Source organism: Pleuronectes platessa, chromosome 20 (genome assembly GCF_947347685.1).
Source record: "Pleuronectes platessa chromosome 20, fPlePla1.1, whole genome shotgun sequence".
Taxonomy (NCBI): Eukaryota; Metazoa; Chordata; class Actinopteri; order Pleuronectiformes; family Pleuronectidae; genus Pleuronectes; species Pleuronectes platessa.
In genome coordinates, this window is record NC_070645.1 from 12,904,338 (window position 1) to 12,929,903 (window position 25,566).

The 25,566-nt window shown below is 43.1% G+C and overlaps 2 protein-coding genes across 2 annotated transcripts; both read left to right on the forward strand.

Moving 5' to 3' along the window:
* The first annotated feature begins 233 nt into the window (after positions 1 to 233).
* cebp1 (CCAAT/enhancer binding protein (C/EBP) 1) lies at positions 234 to 4,482 on the forward strand. Its single transcript, XM_053412486.1, has 3 exons — positions 234 to 343; positions 2,017 to 2,307; positions 2,960 to 4,482. Exons 1-3 carry the CDS (start codon positions 341 to 343, stop codon positions 3,263 to 3,265), a joined length of 600 nt encoding a protein of 199 aa, XP_053268461.1. The 5' UTR covers positions 234 to 340; the 3' UTR covers positions 3,266 to 4,482.
* A 5,343-nt stretch (positions 4,483 to 9,825) lies between these two features.
* On the forward strand, positions 9,826 to 24,803 carry slc22a17 (solute carrier family 22 member 17). Its single transcript, XM_053412973.1, has 10 exons — positions 9,826 to 10,248; positions 12,090 to 12,638; positions 17,029 to 17,132; positions 18,507 to 18,661; positions 19,425 to 19,590; positions 20,024 to 20,148; positions 21,430 to 21,535; positions 21,616 to 21,839; positions 22,529 to 22,640; positions 23,181 to 24,803. The coding sequence occupies exons 2-10, from the start codon at positions 12,162 to 12,164 to the stop codon at positions 23,455 to 23,457; spliced, it is 1,746 nt and encodes a 581-aa protein (XP_053268948.1). The 5' UTR covers positions 9,826 to 10,248; positions 12,090 to 12,161; the 3' UTR covers positions 23,458 to 24,803.
* The last annotated feature ends 763 nt before the right edge of the window (positions 24,804 to 25,566 follow it).

Consider the following 25,566-nt stretch of genomic DNA (forward strand, 5'->3'; position numbering starts at 1 on the left):
CAATAAAGCTCAGCAGCTATATTGCTGTATTATTCGCTATTTGCATAACGGAGTTAAAACTGAGCAGAATTTATGAAAGAAATTTGAAGGGTCACCAGTCATAAGATAGTCTGATTAATAATACTTGTTTGTTTGAAGACTTTTTTTCACCTATTTTGTACATTTTCCTGTTGTTTTTGTATTTCCCCCCGTCCTTTACATGTGTGAGTGACAGAGAGGAAGAGCGACAGAGGAAGTGATGGAGTGAACATCCTCATCCTCATCATCATCACCATCAGTGGAGGAGAACCTGCCTCTGACTCTCAGACAATCTCCAGTCTTAGGAGCCTGAGGAAGAGTCATGGTGAGTCCCATCACAGCTTACATGTTAAAAGCTAACTGGTTCTAAATCTAGTTTTTCACAAAGTTATCCCTACCTGCAAATATAACTTCTGCCATGATTTAAAAGAAACGCTGTAGACTAAAGAGACGATGACAGTAGGTGATCATAGAGTCACATTGAAAAGAGAAAGCTCAAAGAAGTCATAGCAATATATCTTTTTCTTTTCTTTGCATTGTATCTTTTTTGTTTAATGTAGGGCTGTATGTAAAAAAATATTTTTATTTTTATATGTTGAGTAAGTTTCATGGAAACCAGTTTTATATATTTGAATATCCAAAGGTTTACTGTCACAGGCAACCGAGATAAATTTACATTCTAGAAGCAGCTCCTAAAGTAACTTAAATTTATCAGTAATTATAAAAAAGTTTGCTCATTAATTGACTGAAAACTTTAATGGTCCAATTATATCAACTTTACTGTTGCACTTAAATAATCTTATATCTGATCTAAGATTTATTACTGTTACTGTTTAATTGGTTAATTAAATTAAATGGTATTCTTGATGATATTCTTTCTCCATCCTTTTGAACTTCATAATCTGCTTTTATCTTAAACGACAACAAGTAAGTATAGTATGTATAGTATAGCACATTTATTTTAAAAAAGGCAATTTAAAGTGTTTTCACAAAATATGAAAGAGTAAAAGTAACAGTAAAGTGTAGGAAATGGGTTATATTTTATATAGAGGAAGGCTGTGGAAAGTCTTTAGCATCGATTTAAAATAACTACGAGTTTCAGCAGACCGGCAGTTCTCATATGTTCAGCATGAAAACTAAACGCTGCCTTTCCAAGTTTAGTTTGGTCTCTGGGGACAGACAGCAGACCTGAGGATGGCTGTATTTTAACGGTAAACTATTCAGAGCTTTATAAAGCAACGGCAGGATTTTGAAGTTAAGTCTTTAACAGACAGGGATCCTGTAAAGATGTGAGAGCTCCAACGACATGATTCACTATTCTAGGTGTTAGCGAGGACTCCTTTAGACGTGTTTTGACCAAATTCTTTAGAATTTTTCAAACATCCACCATACGAACTACAAGTTGAACTCAAGACAGTTAAGTTAAGTTCCTGTGTGTCCCTCCAGAATGCCCCCCACCCCCATTTCCCCAAGAACTTGGCTGTGATAACATTTTCTTATAGCCAGTCATCCATAAAACAAAATACATTTATGAAAATGTTGAACCGAAAACATACAGCAGATACAAACAATAATAACAATGAAGCGAAAAAACAGTCATAAAAAAAGTGAGTTACATGGGCCATACGTTCTACAAAGGAAATAAATGGTTGTCATGAAGTGGTATAACATTTACCGGTGGACCCCTTGATGGTATATCTAATTTTTCAGAGGTGGATATGACACATGATCAGATGAAATGTGTTGGAGGGGGAGCATCTTTCCATTTGATCAAAATAAGCCCTCAGGCCAGCAGAGAGTTAAAGGCCATTATATTAAAATGCCCCTTATTGAAAATAGGTTCCACTGGAGCCACACAAAGCAATACCACAATGGAGCTGGATCTGATGTTTCTCCACATATTCTAGAGAGCATCTCAACGATTGATTTCCAGAAATCATGCAGAGCAGCATCATTTTGATGATTCTCTTGTCTCACTCTGCTTCTGATCCCCTCCAGATGTCTGATGCCAGGGTTTCCTCCGTCATCCAGGAGTGGGCGAGCTCCTACTCGGGTCAGGTGAACCCAGCTGTCGCCTCCTCCGGGCAAACCGAGGCCTCCGCTCAGCTGTCTCACATGGAGATGATGCCGTACGGCCAGGCTCAGGGAATGCTGAGGGAGGGCGGGGAGGACAGCGTGGCCGAGCAGATGATGGGAATGTCCTACCTGCCATACTCCACGTCCTGCCTGGGCCACTCCTCAAATGCGGCGAGCAACAACCACCACCAGAGCCACGCCAGCACTCAGCAGGTGACCCAGAGGCTTTTGGTGCACATCTGATAGAAATGTCTAACTTCTGAGATCACATGTGGAAAGAGTGTTGTCAGGGCTCCTTAGGGTCTTCGCCATTCTGCTGAGAGGCTGCAGAATGATTTTGGATCATACCCACATTTTGGGGGATTGTCCAAAATTGCCAAATTTTTAATTAAGAGATAAGAGCTATTTAACATTTTTTATTTATCTTTGAATCCACTGTATAATATGTTGGGATGTATACTGAACAGGTAGTACTTACCTTCCAAGTCTACAAACCTCAGTCAGCCTGTCTGTTAATACAATGCATATCTCGCAGTGTTGAATTTGGTGTGATTTGGACAAGAGATACATTCAATATAAATGAACTTTAAATATACAGGTGGCTCTGTAGCAGTCATTGGGGCTGAGGCAGTTTGTCTGAAGTTTAACATGACTTCTTCTAAGTCCTCTGATAACCAAGAGGAGTGGTCAATAACTGGGTCAAACTATGGGTCCAATTTGGCATCAGATCATTTTGATAATGTGATTAAATTTAATTGACTGCACAATTGCAAATGAGGATGATGAAACATTTAGTTAAAAATAAATGCTCAGAGAGGGAAACCCACCAGCCACAGGCGTCGTAAAGTGTGTTTGTGACCCCCAGGACTTCTCTCCCTTCCTCCTGCCGACCCTGAGGGCCCCGCAGAACAAGAGAAGCATCAGCAAGGACAGCGCTGAGTACCGGCAGAGGCGCGAGAGAAACAACATTGCCGTGAGAAAGAGCCGGGACAAGGCCCGCAGGAGGATCCTGCTGACCCAGCAGAGGGCCATGCAGCTGCAGGAGGAGAACCAGAAGCTGCAGCTGAGGATAGGGCAGCTGACGCAGGAGCTGGACACTTTCAAACACATCCTGTCCCAGCGACACCCGCAGGGGGCCGAGGAGGGCGCTGCAGGGGGGTCTGGTATCTGAACATCTCCTTCTCATCGACATCTAGAGACGAGAAAATGCACATAACTCTGGCAGTACAGTAAATATACTTGGACTATAACAGAATATTTAAGTTTTTCTCCTGTTGGCAAATGTAGCCCATGTTCATGGTAGCTGTAAAAACAAATAAAAAAAGCCATAAAGAAAAGTAAACACGTTTTTTGTTTGAGACTAAAGAAAATGCATTGATTAAGGTATAAATAAAAATTATGGTTTGGACTGAATCAGAACTTTATTTTGAGGAAAGTTTAAAACTGCTTTAATGTAATTACTTTATTCAGAGTTAAATGTAATTGTTAATATTAGGTTTTTCAAAATTAAAAAGTAAAGTTGTAACAAGTCAAAAAAAGAAATTGTATGGTCTTCATGACAACTTCTTTCAGCTTGTGTCAATGATTTTTTTCTTCTTTATCCAGATATAAATTCCATTAGATACTAAATCATTATTGAAGGTTTCAACAAACTAATCGTAAATACTATTTGAGAAGAACAGTTTTTTTTTAAGCTGTAACAAATTACAGTAATTTTTTCAAGTTGATAAAAGAACCACTCAGGACACAACGAAGACACCATAGATCCAGAGTATTGTATTAACAGTTTCAGCTCTGCCTAATTACAGATGCTCAACAGTGATTGGACAGAAGCTGTTTGAGAACAAAGATGGCATTATATATCTTTTTTAATTACAATAAAACAGTCTAAAAAAAAACCTGAACATTTGACCCTTTTTCTGGATGAAGAGAGATTCTGAATATAGAGGATCTGAATATAGATGCTGTAACTAAATTCACTGTAAACGCAGTCACCCTGAGAAACGGGACTATATGATTACTGAGACTTTGCCGTGGACGGACTCTTCTGAGATTTGGTTCAATCTAACAAACATTGCCTCATCACCATCTACCTGATACTTCAGCTGTATTCTGCGTGTAGTTGCCCAACAGGAGTTTCACAATGATATGCGGTTTGTCAAGGATTTAATGAAATCTTTCTCTGTATATATATATATATATATATATATATATATATATATATATGTAATACTCTAAGTAGGTGCAGGGTTACTTGAAATGATTTTTGTATCTGTAAAGGTGTCCCTGTCATGTTCATGAATGTGTTTTATAAATGTATGATAATACACTGTTAAAGCAATATTTTGCCATGAATGTTTTTAAATAATAAATAAATAATTGCTTGTGCTTGAATGAAACCATAGTTTTTTTCTATGTTTGGACAGATTATCCTAATTTAACATAGAATGCAGCTCACAGCCTTCACAACCATGTGGCTTTGATTCAAAGAGGGCGTGATTATGCTTCAATGCCCCTCGCCAACTCTCCCCTACATCCTTCATTGGGGGGTGAACAAGCACCTGTCACGTCATTTACCAAAAGTTGTCTACCCACAGAAACGGACGTCACGCCGTGGACCGTTGTGCACCAGCGGTTTCCCTTTGTGGGATGGGCAAGATTTCGAAACAGCGGAGGACGGGAGGACGAGAGGGGAGAAAGAGATAGTATCAGTGCTTGGGGCTGCCAGGGCCTTCCTGTGGCTGTGATGCTACTGAAGGGACAGAGAGATAGGGGGTGGTGGGCTGGAGTGGTGGTGGGGGGGGGGGGGGGGGGGGGGGGCACACTGACACATTTAGTTATTTTAACAAGTTTCACTCAAGTTTTTGACATTCGGTAAAACATTTTCATGATGTGGAGGAATTGACTGACTCACAAACAGTTCTTTGTCAAATTTAGAATTGAATTGTTGCTTTTTGACCTTTAATCCAAGTTGAGTTTTAGTGCCTGTTGGGCAACAAAGACCGAGTGAAGGCACGCGGATACAGATGTTCACTTCTGTTTTATACAAATGTACTTTTTTCGCCCGATGCAAACTGAGCTGAACTGACAATAACGACATCCCAGCAGCTCACCCAGTCGACGGTTTGATCAATCCAAGAGCAGCTAAACCTCATCTCACATTTCATTAGAGTGTCTACTCTAAACCTGACGGGCACTAGCATGTTCACTTTGTCCTGTGTTAATGATCCGTATACATCAGAATTATTCCTTCTCATTAGTGAGTCCCCCTCAAACTGTTCTACAACACACGTTTGTGTGCTGAGCTTTTTATTAACAGTCTATGGCGTAGAGTGAGTTTTGAAAACTTTGTGTTCATCCAACCTGGCTCGTCTGCAGTGAAGATTTTAAAGTCAAAGCTTTTCTGAATTTGTTAATACTTGTGCATGTTTATTTATTACATAAAACTTTCAAAGATGAACTTAACTTTTGTTATTTTTATATACATTTGCATGTTGACTATTTCAGAGGTTTGTTGAGATCCAAGTTTGCAGATTTTCAACATAAAAGCTCAATAATTCAGCCAAATAAGAAGAATTACAGCAACAAACGCTGTGCTTTTAAAGTGATTCCGTTAATGTTGCTGCCATGATGGAGATCAGAATATTGAATTTCGTGTGTCGAAAACTGCACCAAACTCGGTAATGCACTTCATCTGGCAATATACAATAGCCAGACCAAGTGTGAAGCCAAAATTATGAAAGGTTAACAACTTATGCGTCTCACATACAGACAGAGAGAAAATGAGATGTTTGTGGAATCAGTGGGTAGAATATTGAGTTTATAGGGAACAGAAAACAAAACAACACTTTACTTAAACCTGTAAAGTTCAAAGAGAGTTAACACAAATCCTCAAGCCTGTTTCCATGGTAATGAGGTGATGAGCTGCAAATACATGATCCCACAAATCAGCTATAACTTTGTGTCGCTTCAGTGATCAACTCTTCATTTACTCGGGAGAGTGAAAGTGTGAGTCTGGCCTGCTTGCACTCACTCACACAGGCACATAATGACTTGTTGTGTGACCGTGTCTGTTGAAATGTCCGGCAGCGCCGTGTGGGGCAATTTGTGGTCCCGGGACTGCAACATCTCCACAGTGTGAAGAAAGACTGTGTTTCACCTAATCCCTTCCAGGTTACTCAACAGCAGCAGACCCATGCGAACCCCACCACAGCCCCAGTGAAGCGGCTCCGCTCTTGCAGCTGCCGTGTGAAGCTGTTTTTGTTTGCAGACCAGAGACTGATCGAATAGATCAAGATCAATTATATCTTATGATCAATCAAGAGTCCAAATAACAGAAACAACTTTATATGAACCTTTTACCTTCGTTTCAACACTCGTTCACTGAAAGCCTCATAACGAGAAACAGCATCACTCAGATACCAGCTCTCACAGCTTCAGTTTCCCATCGCACAAATAAAATTCTCTCATGTAAAGGAGAAATGAATGAGAAGGAACAACGATGTGATGTGAGGTGCTGTTCAGAGGTTGTTGAGCACTCTTCACTTCACACTTCTTTCTGTTTATTACAGGTAAAGTGATTTAAATGATGATGATGTGTCAAAATTGTGTGTTATCCTTGTACCAGTGTGTGTGTGTGTGTGTGTGTGTGTTTGTGTACTTTGAGATGGTGAGTGTTTTGAGCCTGCAACCTACAAAGTGAGGACTTTCTGGGAAAAGTTTTATAATTTGTATTCTTCACTTTCTGACCTAATTTCAAAGGGCTGTTTGAGGTCTAAGGGCCCGGTCACACATATGCCAATATTTCAGAGGCCTCCAATCTTCAGGAGAACATGGGTGTATTTCAAAAGCAACAAGAAACTTATAGAGAATCAGGTAAATAAACATTAAAGCAGCACTGTGCAACTTTTTTACACAGGAGCTTCAAAATGTGTTTGATGGTTCATCGACTTGAACGAGGGAGAATATTCCTCTTTCATTCCCACTCCTCACTCTGAACATCTGTTTTATGTTACTTTGGTGAGTGGGTTCGATCTCTTGTGAAGAGTGTGTGTGGATCTGACAGACACTCACAGCCAGTGACTGTATATAAAGAGGTTGCAGCCAAGGATTCTGGAAGTCGGGGTTCTAAAGGGGCTGCAGCACCTCCTATTGGCAAGAGGCTGTAACAGCAAGGCAAATAAAAACAAACTAAATCAATAAAAAAAACGGTCATATCTGAAACAGGTAAAATTGTAGATACCATATATATGCTATATGGTGTTGTTGGCTGTTGAAGATAATAAGAATTTTTTTTATATTTTTGCAGCGCTGCATTTGTATGAGGTTATTGTATCGATTTTCTCACTGCGCTCCCTTCCCTGACTGACTTCCACATGTTACATTAGCCTATAATCCTTGATTTGTTTGTCCTGGACATAAAACACATCCTGCATACAGTCCAGAAACCTAGAGGTAAACTTTGCTTGTTTTAATCACTGCCCCTTATCCAAAGAAGCCATCCACACGGTCAAAACCATAAACTTTCTTGGCAACATGCAACATTACCGGCTTAACTGGCTTCCTATTTTAAATGTAGTTCCTTTTGTAGGGTAGTGCCACCCAGTGGAAAAACTTTGCGCAGCAACAGATAACACAAATGTGGATAAACAAATGCATGAAGGGATCTTACAGGGACTATAGGCAGTCAGAGCTCCTGTCAACTCAGTGATAATTGATAAGCTTTGATTTTTCTCTACATAAAATCGCATGAGCTCAACAGAATGAATAACCACGTGTGACTGCAGAGGGCGCTGTTGCTCAGTAAAAGTTACATGGTGTTGCTTTAATCCAGACTGCTGTTCATGTAAAATGGAGTGAATCTAACAGTTACATTTAGCTACTGCATGTGCAGTGGAGAAATAGAGATACAATTTGAACTGTTTGATAATCATGTGAAAAACATTGTGTACCTTCCTATGTATGGAGATGCAGTGTATTCCACATGTCCCGGTGGTGATCTATGATTTATGGCTTCTCCATGAGGCTGAGGACTACATAACATGTAGGCCCTCTGGAGCAGAAAGCTCACAGAGAACAGAGGTCTCACTCTGTCGCTTAGTCTGTGAACCACCTCTACCATCACTACCAACCTGCTGTGTAAAAAACTATTGTTACAACGGCACTTGTACGACTGCTGCAGTAAAAAATAGTGCCATCTTAGTGATCTTTGAGAGGGTGATACACTAATCATTGTATGACTTGCACTGCTCCTTTTATAGATTAAAAGTAAAAACCAGTACTGCTCCCAATATACCACGTGCATCAATTTATCTCACAGGTTTAGTTTAATGTAACTGTGTAAGGGCTGGCATCTGGGTATAGAGTGATGCCATGCTAGTGGGGATTAGAGAGCTCCCTGTCTTTATTAGGACTGATGTGGACAAGTAGAGCTTCTTAATTGTCTGAGATGTGTGACTGCTGTTTTTCTCCAGGCAATGCAGATTTGGAGAGAAAGATGGCTTTTGTTGTCCTCTGGGAAATATAATAACGTTTCTTGTATATCTAGTTGCGATGTAGCTCTGTCCTGGTCCAGATTGATGTATTCCCTGTAGTCCCATTACAAAGAGGGATCGTTTTTTTCAGTTTTTTTGTTTCAACATATCCCTCATGTGACAATAACATTTCGGTTCAGGAAAAGATCCAACTGTCACCTATTCTCTGTTTGAGCCACGATACAGAACCATATATGCTTACCTGTCTTACTTTTATGTAGGGATGAAGGGCAACCTAAACCTGAATACGAAAGTAGGAGGGTTATTTCCTCTAATGCATTTGGTCGCCAGTTGATATGATTGACTTTTGTTATTTTTCCATTATTGCAGATTTACTGGCAGACAGCTGCTTTGCCTGAAATGATTCACCAATGCTGGCATATGTGTCCACTGAGATTCAGTTTGCCACACATCATCCGTTGTCTTCTATATTGCTGTACACACACACACACACACACACACACACACACACACACACACACACACACACACACACACACACACACACACACACACACACACACACACACACACACACACACACACACACACACACACACACACACACACACATACACATACATCCTTGCAAGCTTTGTAGAACGCCTGAAGGGTGGTGGTCACAGGTTATTGGCTTGTTTTTCCTTTCAGCCACTGTGTGCAAATGTCATGGTTTTCATGAGGGTCTGCGGAAGTGGCAGACGGGCCTGATGGGAGCAGCGCAACATTTCCCAGTGGCTCGTTGAGCGTTTTGGCTTCTGTTGACTTACAGTTGACCAATACAAGCTATGATGAGTTGACAGACCTCTGCATCAGCCACACCTGTCAATGCAAATAAAAAAAACATATGAAAACATGGAAGGACAATCTTTTTCTGTTATGTTGTAACTGTCTGCAAACCTAATGTTGAGCTCTAATAAAAGTATTTTTTAAACAACATTTAACAAATTAGATTAACTTCAGAAAATGAAACAGCAGCTCAGACTGGTTTTTATGTAGTAGCTGATTATTTTTCTAACAACTAATCATGTAATTTACAAATAATTCAGTGTTATCTTGCATTTGTTATGAGTGATTCATCATTGCGCGTAGACGATCTTCGCTGTGACACGAGGGGACGTCGCTCTGACGGGTTCGGCCGAACATTGCCGAAGTGAGCCGGAGCACCTCGCACCTTTGATCGGGCTCCTCACCGTGGCACAGCGGCTCTTCGACTGGTGGGGGGGTGGAACGCTGCGTTTCCCGGGGCTGAAGTCACACGCACTCTGCCAGCTGTCGCACGGACGTGTGTAATGTCGGCAGACGGACAGCAGGACTCCGACTCACGCAGCGGCTGTAGCAGAGCGACGTAGCATCCCCACATCTCCAGGCGGCGGAGGGTTCGCTGGTCTCGGCTCCGACAGCAGCAGCAGCAGCCCGGTGTCCTTTGTTGCGTCGGCAGCAGCTGGCGTTGGTCCGAGGACACGACGACATGTCCGCGGGACAGAAATGTGTTTTCGTGTAAGGGACGGAGGAGATACGGTGACTGCGGAGAAAGTACCCTCGAGTCTCCGCTGTACCCGCGCCCGCAATGTTGGGATAACGGCGGCATCTCCTCACACATTTAACGACGTTTGAGCCGGTGAGTACCGTCCGTGTCCCCCAGAGCTGTGAGGGCAGCTGTGGGTCTGGACCAGGGGGTCCGCCGCCCCGGTACAGCTCGTTCTGGCCCAGCTGCGAGTTACATCACCGTTTCATTCGGTGGCTTGGAGAGTCTGTACCGCCACAGAGAGCTGCCAGCCCCGGTGGGCTACATTCCCACACCCCCTTGTCAAAGCTCTTATGTAACCCTATGGGATTCCTTTCTGTCAGGCTTCCTGAGGAGGAGACGCACAAACACTGGCTGGGATTTGTCCATGTGTCCCGGTCCATAGGAGGCTCCTGAGGACCGGGGTAGGGCCAAGTTAGACGGCTGGGGACAGGGTGAGGACCAGGTTAGACTGCTGAGGACAGATTTAGACCGCTAAGGACAGGGTGAGGACCAGGTTTAGCCTGCTTAGGACAGAGTCAGAACCAGGTTAGACTGCACAGGACAGGGTTGCATGCATTGATAAACGTTAGCTGCTTAGGTAAGGGGAAGACATTCTTGAACTCTGCATCATATGTGCACTGACCTGACATGTGGTTCAACCTGTGCAGCAAGTTGCAGTTGTTGTGGATACAGTCAGGAGAGGTTTGTCTGCAGAGGAAAGGGTCTCAAAAGGGTTACACTGCTTAAAGTAGTGTAATGATAAGGTTAGACTTCTTAGGGTGGGGTTAGGACTGGGTTAGACCTCTTAGGGTGGGGTTAGGGCAGACTGGGGCCGCACAAGGGCAATACTGAATTTTCTGTGCACAGTCAGCTGCCAACAAGAAACTGTTTGACTTCAGGTTTCAGACTCCAGATGTTAGGGTTCAACATCTGTGGGAGAGGTTTTATCCCGTGCTGTTCAATATAAAAAAGTTGTATATAAATTAAAAAAGCCTCACTGCCTTTGTTCGTGGACACTCAATCATATCAGTCAGTGAGGCTCTGAACTTATGGTGAGTTTGGCCACATGATTTTAACAGACATAGTATGATGTCATGTTTTCGGCTGAAAAACATTACAAAAGATATTAATCTTCAGTATCACACAAGGCAAAGAAAAACATCAGGTCTTCACACACAGACACTTAGGGTGTGATCATAAAATTCTTGTACTTAAGTTACTCTGTTTGGACAGAATTATATTACAAAAACAAGCTCTTGCTGTATGATACAGTGTTCAGATTTTTTTCCAGTGAATTATATCTATCGGGTTACATCATTCTGTCAGAAAATGTATTGATATATAAGACGCTGTAAATGTAATAAATATGGCAGAAAAATGTGTAATGCTATAATGTTTAATTGTCCTAAAACGGGTAGATGAACAGAACAATTGGTTTTAGTTGACATTGTGATTTTTACAACTTGTAAGCATGTGATGCTGGATCCTTGGAGGCTGCTGTATGTGTGAAACCGTCAAGAAGGGAGTCTGTCCTTTTCATAGACTTTATATAAAGATGGACAATGAATCTCCATGTCCTCCCACTATCCAGAAATTAAGCCAAAATATCACAGATGCAAATGCAGCCATCTTGAGCCAAAGACGTTATTTGGAGCCAAGGTCTGTGCAGTAGTGGTTAAGTGATGGGGCTGCAGAATCAAGGTACCGCCAGTAAATATGCTTGACCAATGGGAGGTCAGTCTTAGCTGCCAATCATGATGTTTCACCCCAATTATATAGCGTCAAACCAAACTTTACATTTGGACTTGTAACAGTAGGAAACAGGTGGCGCTGCTCAGTTCAGGCGTCGAGTTCAGCCATCGATATTATTTCCCTCTGTGAAGGTTGGTAATATGTCCTGGGACACACATCATTCCTCTATGGGATCATTAAATATTCCCTTTCTTCCACAGACCTCTCCTACCTCTCTCCCATTCTACGAGGGAACAAACCACTAAGACACACCGACCTCATCCCTCCGACCAATGATGACGTCCCCGGACTCTCCCCCGCTCGTTTCCCCTTCTCCATGCCCTGCTCCACCTCCGTCTGTCCCCTCATCTCCTGTGCCCTCCTCCCCAGCCCCGTCTTCCTCCTCCCTGCCTGCCCCACCCTCGCTGCCTCCCACGGGGGAGGTGATGGTGATGGCGCTGGGCAGGAAGAAGCAGAGGGTGCTGATTGCTCTCACCATCCTCCCCAACCTCTTCCTGGCCTTCCTGCTCTCCTCTGACCCACTCATCACACTCTCCCCGCCCCACCACTGCCACCTGCCGGGGCCCCTGCCGTCGCTGGAGGTGCTGAATGCCTCGCTGCCCTGGGAGAAGTCGGACAGGCTTCGGGACAGAAGGGGCCCATCCCAGTGTAAGCAGTACGTCAACGGCAGCCAGTCAGCAGTGGAGGACTGTGTGGCTGGCTGGGACTACAATGTTACAGAGGGGCTGAGGAACAACATTGTCACAGAGGTAAAGCTCCAGCTCTTTGATTACAGTCCTGACCTTGTTCGCTGTCTCAGCTTTTTGTTTTTCTGGACTTAAGTTTGTTCCTCTTTTAATTGTCCTGCTGAGCGGGCAGTCTCTCTTTTTGCGATGCTCTGCTAAACTTAAATTTGGCTGCACATAGGTCTGGATCCAGAGCGGCTCCTCATCAGCTTGTAAAGGACCAAAGCAGTTTTTTAAGTTACTAATTGGCTTTCCCTGTTAAATAAGTGCTGACCATTTTGTAAAGAGTAACAGCCTTGGATCTTGAATCTTGCATTAAGCGCCTTATGAGTAAAGCGTTGTTGTGGTTGTTTGAGCACATGGATCGTTGTGAAAACTCCTCCTTTTCGTAAGAGGTGTGTGATATCCCTTTTCCCATTTCCCTACACTTGTCTCCTGTTGTGGTCAAACAGTGATCCAGTAAAATCTGCTGCTGTTTTCCCATACACACCACTGCTAAATTACAGAATTACCAATAATCACAGATGATTATGTTATACTGCTGTCAAACCTAAATTAGTAGGTATACACTGGTTTTTAAATCGGACTAAACCCGCTAAACAGGTTTTAGACTATTTTCCCATTGCCCCTTAGAGGAGTTTGTTTTTCAGTTTCCCCCCCTCGTGCATCGCGATCAATGTCGCCGTAAAGTGACATGCTAAACAAAAACTCTTCCCTCGCCAATCAGAGCCAGAACTGATTTAGCTTGGTGTGAATGGCGATTGTATCCATTCCCATTGCAGATAAAAGCCCTATGTTAGTGTGGGAAGGGTTTTTATGATCAGTGGAAAAGGGGCCTTGGCTTGGCATTGCCAGACTAGCTTTTTGCGTTTGTGAATGGTGAGATGTCCAATCTGCGAGTTGGAGAAACACGCACAAGCAGGCTCATTGGTGTAGTATCCAGGCTTTAATTATATATAATAAAACAAACAGGCTTCCGATTAGTTTATCAGTATCCACTCACATAAGCATCCCAACGCTCTGTCTGCATTTCGGTTTCACATGTCAGGTAGGTTGTAGTTGTAGCCTTTAAAATTATTGAATTGTCTTCCCCACACTAGTGGATATGTTGATGCCTCCACAACAGTGACAGGCGCAGTCAGAGTTTTGATGGCAGCACAACTCATTCAGAAATGTGAGTCTAACCTACGTCAGTGAGGTCGTGAAGAGATATGATCGAGAGATTTCACTGATATCTGACACAGGTCTGAAATATCAAAGCTCAGTGAAGGGACACTGTGCTGATTTTACTCTTCAGCTGCTGGGGAGTGCAACTGAATAGGTTTTAACAGTAGTAAAATGTTTTAGTGTCTCCAGATTGTGTGTGAAGACGGCAAAGTAAAATACCTGTTGCCATCTCTGCTGCAGGCTCCAGGGTGTATTAGGACCGACTAGCACAACACACCACCCGACTGTCAGAGGTCCAGTTGCATTGTTGGTAATGTAGGCACCAGGTTTCAACAAGGAAGAGGATAAAAACTCATCCTGTGTGTAATAGTGCTAAACACGTGCAGAGCAAAACAATGACAAGAAGCCAGTGAAGCAGGTTGAATAATGCTCAGTGACTCATTCACAGTTTCGCCGACGTCACTGTGTCCACCTGACACAAAGAGACTGTAATCTGCGACACTTCTGCAACACGTCACTGAGGAAAACTAGTCCAGCCATTAAAAGGAATGGACTCCGAGGTACAGGATCGAGTGAGGAGTCATTCTATGGAATTGGATCAACAACAGTTTGTGCTTAATGGGGATGGAACAAACACAGGAGCAGAGGCTTTGAATTCCTTGCTCAAGGGCACCACAGTAGCTGTTTATAAACAAGGGATTAGTTAACATGGCCACCTGACTGCCAACTTTGCATCTCTTAACTGTAGCTTGTGTTGAGTATTACTTTGTAAGTAAATAGTTGTTGTTTCTCCTTATATAGTTTTTGCTCATAAATACACAATCCCTGTTATGAGAGGATGAGGTAAAGAGAGTGAAGTATAATAATAATAATAATATTAATAATAATAAGGCCGACAATGGAGCTCTTGTTTATATAAGACATTAACGATTCCGTCTGACTCGCATGTCTTTTCTAGTGATTAGCATTATCAGTTCGTAGACTTCTTGTGTTGGGCTTGACATTTTGACTTGCATGGTCATTGTAGAGAAGCTCACTCATTTCTTTTTAGAGCTGGATTTCAAATTGAGACCACTGGATTGGTCTGATTACTGTCTTCAGCAGAGCCTGGGCAGCTGCTCCCAGTTTTCTTCTAAAGGCAGGGGCTCCGTGGTTAGTGTGTCTGTTTTTATTTCCTGCGAATGCTGACGTAGGAACCACACCCAGTCCTGAATTCTGCTGTATTAGGTCAGTTTGCTGTTAACCCACCCACGCCACTGCAGCTGAAGACACAGAAACGCTGCCATGGGAAGCATTAAGCCCTAGGATCTATCTGGAGGAAATGCATCTGTGCTGACAAAGAAGAAGAAAATGATCATCTTCTTCATCGCTCAGGCAGACAAGCACAAGGATGCTGACATGCATCAGACATGCGTTTGTTACTGTTCTGATTGTCTTTTCCTCCCTTCCTGCTTGGCTCCTCACTGCTGAGCTGAGCAGGAAGCGGGGAAGCTCTCTGATCAGTTTCACCACTCCTGCTGATCAATAAATACTCCACTGAACATCTCTTAGCTAATACTCTCAACATAATTCTTACTAGTTCTTCATATTTAATAGGATTTGCAGCAGATTATCAGGATAGATATTTGTCATCCAACAAATATGTTTTGGTAGCATTGTACAATGGTAGTTGTATCTCTCTGGTGTGTTTGTGGGTATCAACCCCATAAGGGGCAACATTTGATGACACTGCTCTGTTTTTAAACGAGGTCTCCATCAATAAATTGTACTGTGCAGTGATTAGCTTGAAATTTAATTTGAGATCAGCTAAACACAATTTGTTTTACATTTTCTTAATAGACTGTAACAGTGCCTTGCCGCTTTTAGAGCTGCTCTGATTCCAGAAGTAAATTTTCCATTAATTTCTTCATTGACGTTCAGAAAACCTTTAAAAATAAGTATTTTAAACCTGGACGCAGGCTGACCAGCTACAAGAGGAGTCGTGACCATAAAACATTTGATTTGGATAAAGAATGGCAAAGGTACAAGACCATGTACAGAATTATTGGGACAAAGGAACCATACATTCCATCCTCTTAAAATACCAAAGATTTTATTCATGTCGTCCGTGTCTAGTCGTCATCTCTCCTGTTGCTCTCAAGTGGCAGCGAGGCAGCACTCCTTTGAGATGACCTGTACTCAGAAATGTGAAAGGAGGAAGTTGCTGCTGATTGGTGCTCAGGCTCAAAACCAGTCTGAGGGGTTTCCAAGACTGGTTTGTGTTCATTTTCCCTCCTGTTGTCCAAAGCATTCCACCCACATAAGCGCTAAGGGTTGTTGTGCTGCCACTCATGTGAAGCTCTGCTGTGACTCAGTGCCTCAGCGACCTGACGCCTGATATCATGTGGCAGGATTTTATGTTTCTGTGCACGGGCTCCGACCATACAAGTTTTTTTTTCATTTTTTTAATCAGCGGTCCTCTGCTCTCCCTCTCTCTTTCCCTTCACATCATTAAAATCATTTTGCTTTCAGCAGACAGCGACATCAGCAGAGCTCAGCTGTTAGTGCAAAATCAGTGGGTCAACTTAATGTGATTAAAACTCACATCTGAGAGCAGATCTGTGTTTGTTCTGTTTAACAGATGTGCTGACTTTCCATGTGTGTGCACTGCTTTAGGATACATGTGACCAGACTGTCTCTAATACTACTGTTACTACCATTACTGCCTCTGTGGCTGCTTGTACTATTAATAATAACAGTAATACACTTCTGTACTTGGACTAATATGACCACACACTCCGTTACATCACTTGCTCACATTTCCCTGTATCATGAGTCTAAAGAAGATTTAAAACCGTGTCTTTGTCTCAGCCTGGGATCTTATCTGATCTAATCCAGGCCTGTTGACTCCATGAATGTTCAGTATTATTTACCAGTGATCCGAAATAACCCACATGGAAAAGCCCTATACAGAAACATACATTTGTTCCGGTTTCATCAGCAGCGTCTGTTTGCTTTGTTTGCTAGCAGGATTATGTAAACACGGCTGAATGGATTATCACAAAACCTGGGTAAATTCGGTGGTTTTGCTTAATCTAATCTAACCACTTTCTGTACCGTATAAAAATTGAGTGATATTCAACAGGTTCATCGATTTATCTTTAAAAAAACTTGATTAAAAAAATCAAAATGATTCTCCTGCTGCTCCTGATTCTACCTGATGTTTAAATGTTCACTCCCCCCCCCTTTTCTTGTGTGTGCTCTACAGTGGGATCTGGTGTGTGGTCAGTACTGGCTGGTCCCTGTGGAGGAGGTGTGTTTCATCCTGGGCGTCCTCACTGGCTGTCTGGGTCTGGGCTATGCTGCAGACAGGTATAAATTCTAAACACACACATGCAGACAGTAAAATTTGACATTTAGTCATAAGTGTTCACAGACAGGTAAAGAAGAGGCAGATCATCTTTGCCTTCAGAGGAAGACAACTTGTTATCTTTGGATGTTGACTAGGAGACTTGGGACAGTTCCCCTGTTGTACCAACGTACTGGTGCAAACTTTCCCCATGAGGATGAGCAGCTCAGATAATAGGATGTTTTCCCAGCAACCACTTTAGTAGTGACTCAGCAGTATTTTCATGTTCAACAAATCAGGAAATCCTTTGTAATACCTCTTTAACACCACAATTGGCAGGTATACGCAGATTTTAAAAAGTGGGTAAACCTGCTAAAAAAAGCGACCGAATAGAGCTCTCCTGCCAAATTTGCACATTCACCTGGTTTTCATAGCTGTCAATTAGAACCTGTGTCTACTGCAGAGTTATTTGATCTGGGAGTAAAAGCTTATTATATCAATTCCCATTGCAGACAAATGTCAGATGTTAGTAGGTGTAGTGTGACATTTCAGATTCTGCAGGTCCTCGTGTCAGATTTGTTCTTGAACTCAAAATTGAATATAATTGTGTGATTCAGCATAATAATTATTTTCAATTTTATTCATTTATTTTATTTTATTGAGCCATTCGATTTCTTTTTACTCTTGATTAATGTTAATGTTCAAATAAAATTGCTGTAGATTTACTGTGACTGCCAGTGGTTCCACTGTGAGTCAGCAGCCGGTGGCCCCCAGTCGACAGGAAGACAGATTTAGTAACATGCGCCCCTCAGGGCATCTCACTGGGGTTTCCATCACAGACAGTTTGCTACATACACACTGTGGAATATATTACCAACCAATTTACTGCACATAAGCAATGAATGATATAGAAGTAAATGATAAAAAAAACATTTCTAAGCGTCATTATACTGGATTTTAATACGTCATGCTCGGGAGCCGCCCTTGGATCACCCCAAGTATTTTAGATAATTGATATAATGGATCTTGTGTGTGTGTGTGTGTGTTGATTGAAAGCCACACAGGGGAAGCTGTATTTCTGGGGGCATTGTGAGGGAGATGGTGCCAGTTTAATCAGCTAACAGCCTTCATTAATTTGCTGACCAACGGAGCATAGCATCTGTTTGTTAAGACTGGTGAATTAACGCTGCCTCCTGGGATGCACAGAGAAGAAAAGGGAACTGTGTTAATCTGCAGGTTGGAAACAAAACTGCTGTACCTGCACGAAGCTGGAAACTGGCAAATCATCACTCGGTTATATCCGTTAGGAAGCTGCAGTACTCACCGTGTTGTTGTATAATAACACAAGTGTGTATGGGTCATGTGGCTTTTCAGTGTGCATGTTTGTGTCTCTGCAGGCTGGGCCGGTCCAAGACTCTGCTGACCTCCCTGACCCTGTCGGTGGTGTTCGGGGTGCTGGTGTGTGTCTCTCCGTACCCCTCCATCTTCATCGTTATGCGTTTCTGTCTGGCGGCTGCTAGTGCGGGAGTCTACCTCACTCTGTACATCACCCGTGAGTATTTTGAAGGAGGCACCTCTGATACACACTGGTTCAGGAACTATCTTTGACCTTCAACTATTAAATCGCAGAGGGACTGAAATAAATACATCTGGATATAACCGTTTACTTAAATGTTGTAGCTTTGAGCTTTAACAACCAGACACAGTGATTAATTCCAAGTAGAGGACAGTTTAACCTCTTTCGGAAACATCCTGCTGGCCAACCTTAACCAGCTGCAGAACATAGTTGTTTGCATGATCCTATTTAAATCTATGTATCTAGAGATATTCAGAATCTGAAGTATGTTTTAATGTTTATTGAGCAAAAAGTAATAAACATGTTTATATTGTATTAATAAAAATGGAATCAATTTCAAGACTTTAATAATTTATTATGATTTATTGACTTAAATAACCTAGCTTGTACAGAGTTTAGTTGTATTAAGCATTTGAAGATGACGCAATGACATCACAGTAATTGAAGCACTAGCACTAGCAGACCATTGTTTGGAATATAAATAAGTCAATGTGGGTTCACTCAAAGGTCGTTTTTGATTCGCTTACTCCTGTAATCATTATGGATTCATAAGGGTTAGAATTGTTTTGCAGCACAAAAACACATATCATCTAACTTCTGTAGCATAATAATAAGGTATGTGTATTTTCGATCCATCCACATGCTCTTTGCCTGTGCACATGGCAGATATAGTATGCTTCAGTTTGCTTTCAGAGTTCCCCCCCCCCCCCCCCTCCAATATAAGGTGTTTGTCTGTCAGGTCTAGAGCTGTGTGAGCCCTCTCTGAGGCTGGTGGTGACGATGCTGGCCGGGCTGATGACTGTAGCTGGAGAGCTGCTGCTGCTGGCCGTGGCACTGGGCTGCCAGTCCTGGAGAGGCCTGCTGGGAGCCGGGGCCGCACCGCTGACACTGTTCCTCAGCTACGGGTATGAGTTTGGAGTCTTTGATTTACATCAGAAGCATTTTCTTTTGACTGATGTGTTGGAAGCTTCCCTGGGTTGTATTGATCCAGGTCCCCTCATCACCCTGAGCCCTTCAGCTCATGTCGAAACGCATCAGGGCCAGTTTGTTTGAGGTCTCCACTCCCTGTAAGGCCTCTGTTTCAAGATAAGCTTCCATTTCAGTTTAATAATCAAATTAACAGAGATTACAGAAAGATTACTGGCAATGAATTTCAGGTATTAAAAATAATGGAAGAAAGCTGGATTAAGAGCTAAAGACCCACGCTGGTTATTTTCCACATCGAAGCAGCAAATCTGGGTCATGGCACAAAATGTGTATATGCTGTTGATGCTGGGTAAAGGTCAGCATAGATCGAAAAGTATGTGAGGCTTTTATTTTGTCTCTGCTCCCCTGCAGCATTCCTGGAGTGTTTCCAGAGTCCCCTCGCTGGCTCCTTCTGTCAGAGCGATCTTCAGACATGAACTCGTTCAGCGACAGAAGAAACTCCAACAGAGACGCGAGGGATGACGAGAGCTTCACAGGTGCGTTTGTGTGCGTGTGCAGCGACGACTTCCTCATTCTCCTTCGTAAAATGAGAGCGACTCGTCAGTGCCGGCCTGAATACGGGTTCAATTTATCTAGTGTGCATTATTTATATGTTCGAGTATCTATCACAGGCCACATCACAACCAAGAGCCCCTAATGATGATCAGTTCTAACCCATTATTTATTTAAGGCTCCTCAATAACATTGGACTTTTATTGGAGCACAATGACCGACCAGCCGCTGCATAGCCATCTCAGCTGGACTTTCACTCAACAGTTTACATATAAATGTTGTGAGTCGACCTAACTAAACAGTAGCTAAAAGCGTCAAACAAATCTTCCACTGTGTTCTTCCCTTGACACTACTTTACTTTACTCTGCGATGTTACTCACATTTGGGATCAGACTGCTGGAAGGCTCCAGTAACCTGGGATTTGGGAGGGGAAGTGATTTGCTGTCAATACAATCACAGACACTAAGCAGACGGACATGCATTGTGGTTGACCCAGGGTTTCTGCTACACGCAGCTCAACACTTAAAAATGATTGCTGCCGCTGCTCCAGGGCTAGGGCAGAAGCAAAGGTTGGTTGCACTGTACTGAGTATCCTGCCTGAGTGTCCTTCCTCTCCACTTTCCCACTGAACTACGCTCACTGTTCACTTGGACACTAAACACCTACACTCAACGTTATAAGGACCCGTACAGTACTTGAATTGTACATTCTATTTGGTAAATCTACACTAGAATTCATAAACCACCAATTTTCCATAACAAAAAAAGTCTTGACGTTCCACAAACAACATGACACCTCAACCGCCAAGACGTAAAGGCTTAAGTGGACGGGAACGATCCAGATCCCAACCCTAACCCCCTTCGAACCAAGAACCTACTTGACTGTAATAACCTATGTACCACTTCTTAAACGAATGTGCATATTAAAAAATAAATGAAATGAAAATAAACGTAATTAGACATTGTATATGATTCCAGTTCAGTCGTAGGAGTTGCAGTTGTTGACCAATGCACCATAAACGCATAAAATGTCATTTCCTCTGAGTTACTATAGATAGTGTGTTATAAAAGCGAATATTGGTTCTTCCTCTACTGTGTTCAAATGAAGTGACCTGTTCATGGGCTGTGTGTGAATCGATTGACCTTGTGTGCTCTTGACATTGAGCTATTGATTCAATGAGGAAGCGGCTCACGTCATTATTCTCTGTGTTACTGGACTGTTAATAAAAAGAGAAATGCTGTAGTTGTCCTGTTTGTTTTCTGCAGAGATGGAATCAGAGCCGTCCTCCTCCTCCCGCCCCCACCTGTCTTTCCCCGAGCTCTTCCACAGCAGGAACATCTGGAAGAACATGTGTGTGCTCGGCTTCACCTCGTAAGTCCTCCTGCACCGTTGTCATTTATTTACGCCTCTGGAAAAACATGGCTGCTCACTCCGTGTCCTTCCTCCCTCAGGTTCATCTCTCATGGCATTAGTCACTGCTACAGCTCGTTCCGAGGTGACGTCAGAGGCACTGCCCCCGGTTTCTATTGGATGTACCTGTTGCCGGTGTGCGCCGGCGGCGCCGCCTGGCTCCTGCTCTGGGCAACCGTGAACAGGTGTGGTCGCCGCGGCATCCTGCTCCTCTCCATGACGATGACGGGGCTGGCCTCTTTGATCCTCCTCGGGCTCATGGAGTGTGAGTTTGCTTTGGTCGGCAGCAGGACGTTGTTTTCTCCAAGGACATCTAGAGTTAAATGAATGGAGCTATTAATAGTCTTAACCGACAAGGTGGACCCCCCCCTCTAATGAACCCCCCTCGGCTTTTACCTTCATTCCAGTTAGGACTGAGGGAACGAAGATACACATCCTTGTCCCCTTAGTGGGGACTGGAAAGAATGTAAATGTTGGTTAGGTCTCAGACCCTTGCTCTTAACATAACTCTTTGTGCATGATGTTGACCTTGAGTTTCACGATTAAAATCACACCTGTCATCTTTAGTGCCTTCGTTCTCTCTATAGAGAAACATGCTGTCTCCCCCATGTGGCCATTACTGAGCACGACATTGAGTTTATGTAGGACACTGCAGTGGCAGCAAAGTCAAAGCTGGGTCAGGTTGTGCTTTAATCACTTATTGTGGGCTGAGGGGGGGTGCAGAGGGCGTCACTGTGAGGAGGTTTTAGGTGAGTTACTCTTCTACTTAACGCTCAGTCAGTGAAGGAGGTTTAAGAAAAGCTGAGGGAGGTTGATTCAGTTCAAGTCAACAGGCATCAGGATGTATTATCTCCAACTGAAACTTAGAAATGCTGTACTTGATCAATGTAATACATCATCACTAATGGGAGTGTCCCCCCCCCCCCCCCCCCCCTTCTTCCTTTTTTCTTTCAGACCTCAGTGAGACGGCCATCACCGTTTTCTCAGTGCTGGGTCTGTTCTCCTCTCAGGCCACCGCCTCACTCTGCATCCTCTTTACTGCAGAAATCATGCCCACCGTTATAAGGTAGGACAGCACACATACACACACACTCAGTGACACACAGTGACACAAACACACACACAAACTCTCTGTACTTAAAAAAAAAAAGTGGACTCATATAGTTCTGCAGAAAAACCTCCTAAGGTGTAGAAGGCTTGTGGAGCCTGCTCAGGCTGCCTACATGAAACATACAGTCAATCATGACTGAGGAGAGCAGGAATCTCCATCAGTGGCTCTCAGTAATGACGAGACATCTTCTGACATCTGGAAACGTCTCCCAATTAACCTGGATCAGTCTAATTTGAATAATAAATCGGTGAGCTGTTGAGGTGCTGGTGGTTGGTCGATTGTTTCCAACCTTAATGTTAAACTAAACTACAACTCAATGTTCTCCTCTGAGACCTTTGGACCCTATTGTTCACACGAAGACAGCATCTTTAATATAACTGTTATTAAATCCAGAAAATCTGACAAACAGTGTGTTCACAAATTAACAATACTTACTCTTAAAACTGAATCTGGAAAGTGTGATGAATGTCAGATCTGATTGGCGTATCTCTGCAGGGGCCTTGGCGTGGGCATCATTCTCGCTCTGGGCTGCCTGGGCCGCCTCAGCTCCCCGCTCATGGACCTGAGGAACCACTACGGCTACTTCCTGCACCACGTAGTCTACTCGTCTCTGGCGCTGCTGGCCGTGCTGTCCATCCTGCTGCTGCCCGAGAGCAAGAGGAAGCCGCTGCCGCAGACGCTGGCCGACGGGGAGCTGTACAGACGCCCCCCGCTGGGCAGGAGGAGGAGGGACCACGTGCCGCTGCTGGCGACGCCCAACCCAGAGACCTAAACGATCCAGAGACAAGAGGCGTAGGCTGGTAGCGTTGCAGCCAGGACATTTACAAATGTCATGTTCCTGCAGAGGAGAATAAGGATGGAGCGGTGCAGAGACTTAAGATGGATGGAGACAGAATGAGGTCGAGGCTTCCTGTCTTCCCGGCACAGGCTGATGGTTCAGCTGACAATATTCTACATCTTCATCTTTCTGTTTCCTGTCATTTAGACGTGTTTGAACGTGTTTGAATACACTCCCACACACACCATCCTTTCTACATCGCCTCATGACAGACCCCACACAGCAAGATGTTGGCTGCTTATTACTGACCATCAGGACACATCAAGGAACTGAAATTATTCTTTGTCTAAACCTGCGTAGACTGTGTTATTATTATTATGTCTGCTGTGTATGACGAGACAAAATCTGCTCAGAAGTGTACGAAAATAACACATAGATGGATTTTGTCTACTTCTTTTTAACTGACACTCCAAACAGAGTAGGACTCTGTTCTCTGACGTCTGTTGTAACACTTTAGGGGCTGTGGGTGATACATGCCGTGTAAATACTCTAGACTTAGTTTCTTTAACTTAAGCTTGAGTTCAGGAAACTGTATGCTATGCAGTGGAGAAACAGTGCAGAGGAGTTTGTGAACACAAATTAGCTTTTATCAATATTGAGATCAGAGTCAAATAAGCAGAACAAAAAGGCCTTTAATCATAACATCATGTTCGAACCGCCGAATCTGGCCTGGAGCCAGCGATATTTATAACTTATGTTGTTAATAAGCATAATCAATAAATTATCCAGAAGCTGGAGGCTTTTGGTTCTAAGCTAAATACTGTTAAATTGGTTTGAGATGACGTGGCATGGAGGACATTTTCTCCGGTCCAGTGACTGTCACAACATTCCTGTCTGCATGTTGGGAGGAACTTGAAGGGCTTGTTTTCTTTCCTCTGTTTTACTTCAGTAATTCTCTAGATGGCCAGTCTCAGCTGTAAGAGAATAGACGGGTACAAACAAACTACAATAGAATAGAGTGTCTCGTGTGTAACCAGACATACATTTCTTTGTCAGGACATGGAGGTTGTTTGTTGTTTGAACTGAATGTTTTATCAATGCTGGAGAAAGGGCCCGATGAAGACGCTCTGTGAGGTCTAAGTGGGAGCGGCTGAGGGCCCCTGCAGCTCCGAGTGGACCCACCCCTCTACTCCTCCTTGGCCATAGGGCAAAGATGGCTGTTCTTTGTTTTGAGTGTGAAATCTTGACAGCGTCTTTATGATGATGTGCTCGGGTAATTACGTTTCTGAGGTTGGAGGATTGGCATTAAGAGGACAAGGTGGGTGGTGGTGGTGGTGGGGGGGGGGGGGGAGCTATTGAAGGACACTGAACCTCAGCTGGCGCCCTCGTCTGTCAGCCTTTGGTAGTATTTCTTAATGTCCCGTATGTTGCACTCAGCGAGTCCAAACACTTATCCACTGATTGTCGTTAACTTGGCTCGAGTAATATTATTATACGTGACAACACTGTTGATCTGTTCAACGACGAGTGTGATGTTGTTAACTCTGTAGCCTGATTTCATGTCAAATTAAACTTGTTACATAAAAGACACATGGACTTTTTTGAAGTGGTGTTATGGGATGAGTCAGAAAAAGCTGCAAGTGCATACAAATCTAAAAATTAAACTTTGACAGTTTTTCTGTGTAACTGGGTCATTTTAGATAAAAATAGAAGCTAATGGTAAATGATGAGTTAAAATTTGTATTTGTAGGTTGAATGTCACAGATCGGAGAGACAGTCTTAAACACTAATGAAGCCTGTCTGTAGTGTTGCATACACTGACTTTAATGTTGAGGTAAGAATCTTTTGTAAAGTCCCCATGAGGATACAAATGTGTTTAATATCTCAGGCATCACAAACTGCAATGTACAGTATCACCAACTTTACACTGGCTATATTTCACATATCATTCCAGATACATGCAGATGTTTCTGTGAGTATGAATGTTTCTGCTCTTCATTTGAGATACTAAGCACCTGACAATAGGGCGGCATGGTGGTTAGCACTGTGGCCTCGCAGCAGGAGGGTTTTTGAATCCCGGTTTGTCTTTCTCTGTGGAGTTTG